We start from the raw sequence: 12,982 nt of genomic DNA on the forward strand, positions 1-12,982 counted from the left end.
AGTTGCTGCGCTGCATTCCAGTACTTTTAGCAAAGGATCGCTTTATTGTTAAAATGAGTTTCTCCACACCTCCCTGTCTCGCATCACATGTAGGAAACAGGCAGGCAGAGATTCGCGTCCAGTATTACTTTTGAAACAAAACTTGATTTAGTGCTCACCTGTGAGGTAACGAATGTCCAGGTAGTGATTATTAAACTCTTCACCGTCTTATTGGATTAACTGTGCGCTCTTCCTCTTTGGAATGAGTTTCTTAAGACGCAACAAGAAGAATGAGGACAAAAAGTAAGTTGGCTGAAGTGATTTACTTCATTTCTTTTTTGGTCATAATAATCCATAAGAGAAATGCATAAGCCATCATGATTTGCATAAAGGAGACGTAAAATACACTGGGCTTTATGTTTAATATGCTGGGGGTGCTCTCAACACACGAGTCTGGTTTGTCCTGTATTAAGCTGGACTTTAATAAGAAAAGTATTTTCAATTTATATTTTAAACGCTGTGTTCTAACGAATATATTTTTGGGATTTTTTTCGGATGCTGTGATTTAGCGTTTATTGATGCGCGTTTGATTGGTCGGAGTCCCTTACGAAAATTAGCAATACTTTTTGTTCTTATTTGTGGCAAAACCAGTCACACTTAAGCCATAGTCTAACTTTGGTTTTGTATTTTAACTGTGGTAACTCAAATGGTTATCAATCTGCCAAAAGAGATGGTTCGTTTACTTTTATGACTCCATGATAAATTATCCTAAAGAGGAAGCAGCTGCATAACTTGTATCGAAGTATGTGAGTTACCTACAATTAAATTGTATTCAGGAGATTCTCTGTATTGATTCCATATTGACTTGATATCATGGGAAAAAATAATGGAACAATAATTATTTGTAATTTTTTCTCAATGCTATTAAAATGAATAGTAAAAAATATAGATTTATCGATGTAATTTTTTTGCATGTATTTTTTGCAAAATAGTCTCAATCACAAATATACAGCAAGTGATGTTTGACTGTCAAATGAATAGACACGTTTTAACTTAACGCTGCGCAAAACCGATCAGGTATGACATCACAGCACCGCGATAGCGATTCAAAAGCAAACCGAGCAGTCTGCTCTCGCAGTACTTCGACGTCATACGGTCGTTCTGGTTCTGTGCAGCGCCGCACAGCACACTCCTAAGCAACCGGCCTAATGTCAACAACAACGGAGCTGTTGATGTCATAACATTTATGAGATTTGGAGCAAGCTAATTGGATGATCATTCTTATTTCGCTGTAGGCTCACCCCGCCCCCCTTGATTAAAAGCACGTCACGTGCTGTTCAACTGTTGTTAATACTTAACACCGTTTATTATTTTATGACAGGTGTGAAGTTTCCTCTCAGTTCTTTGTAAGAGATGGAGCTTAAAGGGATAAATCACTCAAAAATTAAAATTCTGTCGTCGTTTGCTCATCCTCATGTTGTTTTGAACCTGAATGAGTTTCTTTTTTTCTGATTAACGCAGGATATTTTGAGGGATGATGGTAAACACACAGCATATAGTCTAGTGTCCATTGACGTCCATAGTAGGAATAAAAAATATGATGGAATTTAATGGGTACCGTCAACTGTGTGCTTTCCATCATTTACCAAAATATTTTCTTCATCATTTATCACAATACTTTCAAAATATTTGTTTCCTACTATGGAAGTCAATGGACACTAAGCTGTGTGTTTACCATCATTTCTCAAAATATCTTCTTTTATGTTAATCAGAAAAAAGAAATTCATACAGGTTTAGAACAACATGAAGATGAGTAAATGATGACAGAATTTTCATTTTTGGGTGAACTATCCCTTTAAAAACGCGAAAAGAACTTTGTGTATCTCCGGCACAATTAATTGTTCTTTTGGTACAAAAACTTGAAGTGACAAGAGCCTCTGGGTACTATACAAAAATCTTATCTTGCTGGGTTTTCCAAGGACAAGATTATGATATTAAGGAAAATCAAAATCATATAATGCTTGTGTTTAGGAAACAGTACATTACATCCATCAATAAAGAAGCAAGGATCAGATTTTGCTAAGATGCTTTTATTCTTGTTTTAGGGGTTCACTCAAGACTAAAGATGCACTGGACAGCCCCACCTCCCCACTAGAGTGAGTGTACCACACTTTGTAACCTTCATGATATTTTTAACAGGTATACTCTGTGTGGACCAAAACACAATGCTGGTCTAAAATCACATACCTGTCATTTAGTTGTAAATGTTAAAATGTAAATGCAAATAAAATCCCTTATTGCCCAAAATAGGCCCTTATAGTTATTACAGTAGGAGAGGAACCAAGGTGATATTATCTACTATTTATAATGGCATCGTCTGTTAATTTTACCCCTGACACCCTATAATCTGGGAAATAGGGAACATATTTGCACATCCACACTGTGTATACTGATAACTGATCTGTAGCTTATCTGTCCAACATAGAAATGTGATAAGAGTTACAAAAGCTCTATTTTTGTTCCCTCTTTTTTTAGGTCCCCTATCATAGAGGATGACGTACTGGACCCTGTCATCACTGATTATGGGTAGGACTCCACCTCCACATTTACTTTTTAAATCTTACCATGCACTTTGCTCTGCTATGTCTTGTTTTGCGAAGAAAAATATGTATTCTTGAGTGCTCATGCATAACTGAGCATGAATACAGATCTCTTGGTAATCCTCTGTGGTGTGACTCTCGAGTAAATTAGATGCTGCTATCGTGTTACTTTCCCACAATGCACTCCATTAGTCATGTGTTTTATTCCTAACAGTGGCATACTTTGTATCAGCACAGGTAATTTAGTAACATCGAAATTCTTGATTCTTTGGAGATTAGTGCCACAGGATTTAATGATTTTTCTCATGAAGCGCAGGTTCATACCATTATACAAATTTATTACTCAAAAGTTTGCTTTAGTTGGGATTCATATCAGCTACAACCATAATAAGGCTCCATAATGTTTGTTCCCCATTCAGTAGAAACTGATAGGGCTTAGACATATGGATGGCAGCTGACCTGTTTCAGGGTGAGAGAGTTTTAAAACAGTTGGGAGGAAGTGATGTTCAATTATGTTAATTTTCACAACAGATTGTCTCTTTCTGTAATGGCTTTGCCATGCTGGTTCCTATACTACGATAACACAACATTGCTGCTATAGATACAGATGAGCTATAAGGATTTTCTGAAAGCTGTTTCCTTGTAGCTTTATCATGAGGTTAAATAATGACTTTGTTTGTAGTAGAATCACTCTTGCAGGGTTCTCACGGGTTCTTGAAATCCTTAAAAGTTTGTGTGTGAATCTGGGGGGAAAAATTCAAGGCCCTAGGAAGTTTTTGAAAATATACATACATAGATACAGGTAATTGAAAGTGCTTGAATCTATTTTATGCAAGAAGTTTTCTGGAAAAAAATCCATATTATTCCCTGTGTAGTGTAGGATAATATCATAAAAATTCTAGACTTTTTAACACACGTGCTAAACTGTTCCCTGTTAATGCTTATATCTTCTGTATGTGAATGTTGATTCATACCAAAATGCTTTTTTGCATAATTGTGTTTGACACATGGAAACGTCTCGGGTTACGTATGTAACTGTTGTTTTCTGAAAAGGGAACGAGACGCTGCGTCTCCCTTGCCATATTTCCTGCGTCCCTCTAACACCGTCTTTGGCAATATTTCAGATAGCAATATACTTCCTGGCTCCCGCGTCACCCTGTCTTTATCGTTAAGCCTCACCATTGGTTAAATTTGATATACACATTCAGACGCACTTACCCCTGGAGGTGTCCCCAAAATGTCATGGCAGTGATGCAGCGTGAGTTCCCTCAAAAGGGAACTGTAACATTGTATCTTACAAGGTAACACGATGTAACCTTGCTCTCACTTGAAATGTGAAAATCCTTGAATTTGACGGTATTGGACCTGGAAAGTCCTTGAAAGGTATGGGAACCCTGTCTTGAAGCTAAAGAGAATGATTTGTAGGGTCCCTGATAATGTAAATTATGTCACTTTTGCCAAATTGAGCCCACCATGTGCACACCTGTCTGTGTAGCTCATACATTTAATTCACATACAGTGTATTATATGATTTGTTCAAGTATTAATGTGCATTGAGTAATCAATTATTCATTATGTCTTCCGTAAGAGAATTTGTTAACTGCACCTTATGTCAAATACCACTCCAGTGTCTTTAAATAATTTTACATCAATGCTTTTGGTAGATGCTTTCATGCGAATCAACCTACAGTGCATTAAAGCTATATATTTTATCAGTAAATTTTCTCCCTATATGGTATGATGAACCCATGACATTTGTATTGCTAACACAACGCTCTACTAGTGTAGCTAAAGTAATAACTCAATATAGCGTGCTGCTTAAGCATCAGACCAAATTATTACAGTTAAGGATTGCAAGTGGTTCGTTTCATGGACAGTGTTTTCAGGTACAAATTGTATTTGTGCTGTGCGTATCAGAGTGTTTACAGCAGTGCTTCTCAAATAGTGGGGCGGGACCCCCAGGGGGGGCTCGAAGCAACACCAGGGGGGGCGCGCGAGACCCTGGGGAAAATACTTTTTCAGGAAGAGATTATTTTTTGCACTGTCACTTAAAGACATTACACCCCAATCACGCTGATAAGCCCCTTGAGTTTTTATTATTATTTATTGATTATATTTAATTAAATTTTTCAGTATCAAATGGTCAAAAAATATTATACTTTAAATAAGGATTGTTTTTTTTTCAGGCAAATTGATGCATTTTAAGTCTTTTTTGTTACAGACTAAAAAACAATGTTAATAAAGTTATTCTTTGTTGTAAGTTGATCGATATTTCTATTTTTGTGTTTTCTTTAATGTTAATAAGGATACAATGTTTTGCAGATGTGTCATTTTATAGACAAATTATACTATTTACAGTCGCTGCGGAGAGTTGGGGGGCGCGAAATGTTTACTTCTTCCTAGGGGGGGCGTGCCAGAAAATAATTGAGAAGCACTGGTTTACAGTGACAGTTTTGCATTCCATCCCCACCCCCCCAAAAAGCGAAATGTACCCGAAACCACCTCTGTGAAGCGTACCTGGGTACTCTTAAGTTTACCGCACGCACCCTGGTACAGTACGAAGCAATCACAATAGTTAAACGAATCGTATCGGGGTTAAACGTTCTTCGTGATACATGCCAATCAATAAACCGGCTATGCAGACAACTGCGTTTAGATGGGACTTGGAGATTTGTCAGGTTTCTCGTAAGGTAGTGACGTCATCGCCTATAGTACATAATAGTCGATCAAAAAGCCGACGGCATATCTGTCTTAAGCTATATTGTTTTATCTCTTTTTGTGTCTCCAGAACCTGTAAATATAACATCAGTTTTTATTTTCGCACTTTCTCTGCCAACTGCTTTAGTAGAGCAGAGACTTTTATGCGTTACTTTGCGCTTACTTCCGCGTCTGAGGCTTATCTTTCACACGTGGAGACATGCACACGGACAAAACCGCGAGACAGCTGTTTAAGGTGTTTACATGCCACGCGAAATCGGGGTAATGAGCAAAAACTACCGATGTCGATTGATTTTTGCTTACGCCGTTTATGAGCTTTCCCCGATTAAAGAAAACCGTCTTACGCGTTTACATGACCCCACGTGTTATCAGTTTATTAAGCATAATCGGCGTAAGACTGTGCAACTGAAAACACACATTTGTGTCCAGGCACCTTGTAAAAGTGAATTTTGCATAATATGTGCCCTTTAAAGATCCAGTTTATTTTCATAATTAATGTCCCTGGTCTTACCGTGCTCATTTAGCACTTACAATTGGCAGACGGTTTTATCAATAGGGTCATTTAAAAAAAAAGGTGGAAATGCTTGTCCCTTGCTTTTGCAGACCCCTTAATCATTTAATTTGACCCAATAATCCCATAATGATATATATTTAATAAATATAGACTGTCCTTAAAATGATGAGAGAGTTTATTTATTTTAATTTCTTTTTTTCCCCTTTTTTAAACTTTTTTTTAAATGTCTGGTCCTGAAAATTGCCCTGTCCATTTGATCATACATGGAAGTTAAACTGTGTACTTATTATTTAAAACCATGTTTTTATAAAACAAATCTAATTTACATTTACCTTTAACCCTGTATGAATGTACTACAACACTGAAATGGTAAAAATACACTATTAATATGAGTAATATCAAATAAATATTTGTCCACCAAATTTATGTCATTGGTGTTACCCTACCCAAAGCACTTTATTTTGAAACAATGCATCAGCTCTTTGAAGTTTTTCTTGGGTCAAGAGGTCAGTGAAAGAAGTGCAGTGGAGGAAGGCACAACGTTTTTGAGATGTCTTACCTTATTTGTCTAATATTTCATGATATATGTAAGAATTTTGAGATAAAATTTTTTGGATGTCATTATTGTTACTGTTTTTTATAGCTGGAAGTGTTAAGATCTTTACATAAAAATACATTATACTGAATAAGTATGTGATTGATCATCTCTGATGAAATAGCACATGGCTAATGGCAGTCATTTTGTTAAAATATTAGTTTTTTCTGTAAATTGTCATTGGTGTTACTGTCATTGGTGTTACTGAAATTGGTGTTACTTCTCTAATGAGTACTTCCTAAGCACTATTCCTTTAACTGACCAACATAAAAGCATAAAAACAAAACAAGATGGAACATTTTTTAATTTTTATCATATTCATTATCTATTATTATATTCTAATGTTGTCATTGGTGTTACATTGTGTCATTGGTGTTACATTATGTCATTGTTGTTAAACCAAGTGTTGGTGTTATGAATGTATTTTCTTGTACTTTCTAGAAATATTTTGTTGTTGATATGGGACGTAAGACATTGTTGATATTTCAGTCTTTGCATCAAAGCCTTTTTGCTTGAATATTTTTTTTGTTGGTTTTTAAAGAAAAAAGTCAAACTGAGAATCAAATAATTTCATACAATGCTAGGTAAAGATGAAGAATTTAATTAAACAAATATTAATAATCAATTATTTTTCTTGCTGTTATCATTCCTCTACTCAACCATTAACTAAATATACAGGCTGTAATGAGAAAAAATATTTCATATCAACATTAATGTTGTTTAAATCACAGGTAACACCAATGACAAATAAATGACTCATGGATTCTTTATTAAAATGTATTAAAAAGTTACAAATAGATTAAGCTTATTAAAGAAGTTTTGGGTATGTTGAAAGAAGTTCATTTAAGCAGATTTCCATCACCCAAATTCCACCTTTTCCGTAGAATGACCCAATAACAGCATATATTTACAGTAAGTGCATTTACATATTTTATTAGAATAACTGTTTTACAAAGTCTAGGGCTTGTCACAGAGACAGGTTGATATCTGTATCTGTCATGCATTATTGACGCATATACCCCACCCTCCAAAAAAAGAGCCTTCAGCAATTGCATCCAGCAAAAGCAGTGTGCCCTAGATTTACAGGCTGTGATTAATGTGATAAGGCTAATGTCATTACATATGGTGTTGGTTTTAACATGATTAACACACTACTAGAAAGTTTCTAGTTGAAAGAATCTGATGTATAGTTAGAAAGATTAACCCTTTGTAGTTTTCATCCTCATTTTTTGTCTTCAAACTCCTTAACTTGCCTCAGGCTGTAACTTCCCTGACCTGATCTGCGGTCAGCAGCTGTCCTCTGTCTCGTGATATCTCTCCACAGTTGACCACAGATTTACAGGCCTGTCCTTGTCTCTATTGCTGTTGAATATGTTCAGATAAGTTCAGATTGTCCTCTTTATCACTTAAAGAAAAAGATACCTCCCCTGCTGCATCACTGACCAATGAGAAGCCAGGATGCAGCGTACAGCATCAGGGCGATGCTGCTGAGAAGAGGAGGAGTAAGGGGTGGTGAGCTGTACATGTGTGTGCACGCATTTATTCCTCTGTATAGTATGTGTGTGTGTTTGGTTAGGAGGCGGGCAGACGGCGATATAGTTAATGAGAATGTTCACTTTTTCTCTGTATGATAGTCATCCCAATCTTATTAAGCTTCAATGTGTATTTGTGTGTGTGAGAGAGAGAGAGAGAGAGAGAGAGAGTGCGTTTGTGCTGTAGCCAGAGGGAAGCTGCTGCTGATAGGAGCCAAAGCGAAGGCCTGATCTCACTGTGATTTACTCTGCGTCTGTTCTTTCTCTCTTTTTTTATATCTCCATTAACTCTATCTCGCTTTACCGCACTCTTCGATCTCACTGTACCAGATGAAAATGTCAGGAGAAGCAGAAACTCTGTCAGATGGGTAAGAACGCCGCACAGCTAATAGCCTATTATTCTGTGTCATTGTGTGTTTTAGCAGTGATTGAGAACTATTTAAAGCTTTCTTAAGAGAACAGTGATAAATGAGAATGCTTATAAGTTGCATAACCAGAAAAGCAGGGGAGGATTTGGAAATTTTAGACAGGTAATTGTTTTGGATGCCCTTGCTTTCAGAGCTGTTGTGTTGTGTACAATTCAGTTGTTGAAGTGTAGAGAATGGCTTTTGTAATAGTCGTGGGAGTCTCTTAGCTTTGTGCATGTGCGTATGTTTTTTGTTTCAGTTGTTGGGGTGATGAGCTTTTGGACTTCATTTAGTCTCCGGGCAGCATCAGCTTTTCAGTATCGCTTAGCATCACCACGGTTATTTGCTGAGTAGTGTACAGATGGTCCAAAGGTTGCTGTCTCTGAACAAACCTCAGCCCACATCCTCAATGTAGCATACATGGCGTTTCATTCACTAAAACGATCCTCGTCTGATATCAGATGTCAGGGAGGAAATAGTCTCGTGTTTCTTCTGTGGAAGATCTGATTGTTATTGACTGTGATGTAGTTTTACTTGGTTGTTTGGTGGTTGAAGGGCCTGGCAAACTCATTCTGCAGTGTAAGGTTGGATGTTTGAAGTGATTAAATTCAGATTTTTTCCCTCATGTGGCACAAATTGGATATGACCCACGAATGTGTAAGCAGGAAAAAAGCCCCTAGATTCTGTTATTCTCTGATCAGTTTCAGGCCTTATTTACATGTGGAAATTAATCGGATATGAATCGGATACATGGATTCGCATTCGCAATGTCTCAAGACAGGTTGTGCGTCATTATTGCTGGGCAAATAAGTGGAGTAATAATGAAGTTTCATGTGTTGTTACAGAAAGAAAGCTCTATAATCTTGTATAATCATTTTGTCTATGTCCATTGCATATCTCCACATTTTACTTCCTCTGTGGTTTAAGATGTTCCTGGTCAGAATTGCTGCGTCCGAAACAGCCTACTGCTTACTATATAGTACGCGAAAAGCAGTAGGCGAGGCGAGTAGTATGTCCGAATACATAGTATTCGAAAAACAGTATGCGAAAAGTACCCAGATGACCTACTACTTCCGGTTAGATTTTGCAGTGTGCATACGATGGACGCTTCACTATCCCATGATGCCCCGGGAGAGGAGTTATCCAACGAAGAAGACGAGGCATGCGGTTGTTTTCGCGCTGAAATGACATGACGTGATGACGACGTATATCACGTGATGTAGCAACATGGCGGATGTAGTATGTCCGAATCTCATTCATACTACCAGGATTCATACTATACAGTACCTACTGTTTTAACGCTAAGTAAGTAGGTACTTCATCTAATTCAATACCTACTATACAGTATGCGGTTTCGGACGCAGCCTATGTCTACCTTGAATTGTTTTTTCAAGTGTTTAATGTAAATGCAAGGTATAGACGGTTTCATCGGACGCACGTGATACACGTCTGGATCCGAACCTTATTTCCGGTTTCGTTGGTCTGACTAGTTGCTAAACTGATCTCTTGAACAAAAGCCTCTTCGAAATTAACAAATGTTTTGGTTTCCTAGGTCAGTGGTTTTCAAACTGGGGGCCGCGAGATGGTGCCAGGGGGTCCCCATTTTTATGACATTTTATGAAATACATTAATTTATCATGAATTCTGTGTAATCAAACCTAAAAAAAATAGGGCTACTAACCAAAAGCACTACATTTTTGTATAATTGAATGTTTTAGAACAGTTTTTTGTCACAAATTTTCTTTGGGGGGCTGCAAAGGAATGCACCGTACACAAGGGGGGCCGCACGCTGAAAAAGTTTGGGAACCACTGTCCTAGGTGATCTGTTTTTTTTTTTGCTTGTTATATAAATAAACTACGTTTAAAGAACTTTGTTGTTATTTATTCTTAGCGGAGTTTACCGGAAGTTACGTGCGGACGCGACAGCCGCTTGTTTATGTTGTTACTGCTGAAACCGTCTATTGGATACGAGTTGCTTTTAAAAAAATTATGTAAGCAGGTCGTCTCAAAACATTAAGTTTGCATGTAAATCCAGCCTATGAGACCATTTGAAAATATCTTATATATGTCAACGAGATTAAATAAGCAAATAGAGACTTCTGCATAGACTTTTTATCTTCCGTTGAGTTTAAAGGGCACCTATTATGCAAAATCCACTTTTACAAGCTGTTTGGACATAATGTGTGTTGGCAGTGTGTGAACACAAGAAATCCACCACTCCATGTTGTTTAATCCCCATTGAACTAAAGCCGTCTCATTAGACATGCCATTTTGATTCTCTTATCAATGTGAGGTCACATTGATAAAGCCCCGCCCACTTACAGTCCTGCATTAACTGTAATTCTCTGTCCACTAGATACTATTGTCTCAGACTGCATTAATCAGATATATTTGAACTGAAAGCACTCACTGTCTGTTTGTAAGGAAATGAGGAACTGAAGCTCATTTGCCATTGAAGGGGACATATCATGTAAATCTGACTTTCCATGTTTAAGTGCTATAATTGGGTCCCCAGTGCTTCTATTAACCTAGAACATGTTAAAAAGAACAACCCAGTCTTGGTGAACCATTCTCTGCAAGCATGTGAAAAAATAGGTCATTGAAATTTGGCTCCCTTGTGATGTCAGAAAGGGATAATACTGCCCCTTAATCTGCACTTTACAACCACAGCACTGCCATTTAGCGCAGAGATCAGCTCATTTGCATTTAAAAGAACACACCCGAAAACAGCACATTTTTGTTCAAACCTACAAAGTGGCAATTTTAACATGCTATTATAAATTATCCATATGGTATTTTGAGCTAAAACTTCACATACGTACTCTGGGGACATCAATGATTTATTTGACATCTTAAAAAAGTCTTGTGAAATGTCCCCTTTAAAGGTACATTTAAGGACATTTTTTGCTCCCACCAAAATAGGGGCATTTTGGACATGCTATAACAAATGATCTTTGGGGTATTTTGAGCTGAAACTTCAAAGAGACATGCTGGGCACACCTGAAACTTATATTATATCTTGTAAAAGGGCCATAAGGTGCCCTTTAGAAGAGATCTTGTTTCTCAATAAGCCACAATAGGTTTTAATATAAACTCAAACAAGACTTTTTATTTCTCCTACAGAATTTCGAGTCAAGGTTGAAATCGAAAACTTTCGAAAACTACACCTTTGTACCCAAAGAGTTCATTTTAGTACCTCAACAATACATATTAGTATCTCAAAGGTGCATATTGGTACCAAATATATACACTTACCTAAAGGACTATTAGGAACACCTGTTCCTGAACTCCAAACTGAATGTTAGAATGGGAAAGAAAGGTGATTAAGCAATTTTGAGAGTGGCATGGTTGTTGGTGCCAGACGGTCTGAGTATTTCACAATCTGCTCAGTTACTGGGATTTTCACGCACAACCATTTCTAGGGTTTACAAAAAATGGTGTGAAAAGGGAAAAACATCCAGTATGCGTCAGTCCTGTGGGCGAAAATGCCTTGTTGATGCTAGAGGTCAGAGTAGAATGGGCCGACTGATTCAAGCTGATAGAAGAGCAACTTTGACTGAAATAACCACTTGTTACAACCGAGGTATGCAGCAAAGCATTTGTGAAGCCACAACACGCACATCCTTGAGGCGGATGGGCTACAACAGCAGAAGACCCCACCAGGTACCACTCATCTCCACTACAAATAGGAAAAAGAGGCAACAATTTGCACAAGCTCACCAAAATTGGAGAGTTGAAGACGGGAAAAATGATGCCTGGTCTGATGAGTCTCGATTTCTGTTGAGACATTTAGATGGTAGAGTCAGAATTTGGCGTAAACCGAATGAGAACATGGATCCATCATGCCTTGACTCTTGAGGGAAGTTTTCTTGGCACACTTTAGGCCCCTTAGTGCCAATTGGGCATCGTTTAAATGCCACGGCCTACCTGAGCATTGTTTCTGACCATGTCCATCCCCTTATGATCACCATGTACCCATCCTCTGATGGCTACTTTCATCAGGATGATGCACTATGTCACAAAGCTCGAATCATTTTTTAAATTGGTTTCTTGAACATGACAATGAGTTCACTGTACTAAAATGGCCCCCACAGTCACCAGATCTCAACCCAATAGAGCAGTGGTTTTCAATCTTGTCCTAGGGGACCCACTGCTCTGCACATTTTGCATGTCTCCCTTATCTAACACACCTGATTCAGATCATCAGCTCATTAAGGGAGAGATTCATAAACAGAACTGGGTGTGTCAGTTAAGGGAGACATACAAAATATGCTGAGCTCTGGGTCCCCTAGGACAAGATTGAAAACCACTGCAATAGAGCATCTTTGGGATGTGGTGGAACGGAACTTCGTGCCCTGGATGTGCATCCCACAAATCTCCATCAACTGCAAGATGCTATCCTATCAATATGGGCCAACATTTCTAAAGAATGCTTTCAGCACCTTGTTGAATCAATGCCACGTAGAATTAAGGCAGTTCTGAAGGCGAAAGGGGGTCAAACACAGTATTAGTATGGTGTTCCTAGTGTATATCTGTACCTAATAGTACATATTAGGACATATACTGCCCCAGTGACAGCTGTAATATATATTTTGACCATCCTTTTTAATAAGCCAACAACCATTTAGTTAATAGTT

At 37.8% G+C, this 12,982-nt stretch overlaps 1 protein-coding gene across 4 annotated transcripts in view; it reads left to right on the forward strand.

Moving 5' to 3' along the window:
- The window catches only part of ttc39a (tetratricopeptide repeat domain 39A), a 37,744-nt gene continuing 24,762 nt past the window's right edge, over positions 1–12,982 (forward strand). Inside the window, exons 1-3 of one of the 4 annotated variants that reach the window (XM_055167463.2) lie at positions 1–282; positions 2,085–2,135; positions 2,515–2,565. In XM_055167463.2, the coding sequence (XP_055023438.1) occupies positions 242–282; positions 2,085–2,135; positions 2,515–2,565 (143 nt within the window). In that variant the 5' untranslated portion in view covers positions 1–241. Of the gene's footprint in view, positions 283–2,084; positions 2,136–2,514; positions 2,566–7,842; positions 7,932–7,974; positions 8,307–12,982 lie in introns of those variants that run through there. The other 3 variants (XM_055167466.2, XM_055167464.2, XM_055167465.2) reach the window with 3 other exon arrangements.

This window comes from Misgurnus anguillicaudatus, chromosome 5 (assembly GCF_027580225.2).
Source record: "Misgurnus anguillicaudatus chromosome 5, ASM2758022v2, whole genome shotgun sequence".
NCBI classification, from domain to species: Eukaryota; Metazoa; Chordata; class Actinopteri; order Cypriniformes; family Cobitidae; genus Misgurnus; species Misgurnus anguillicaudatus.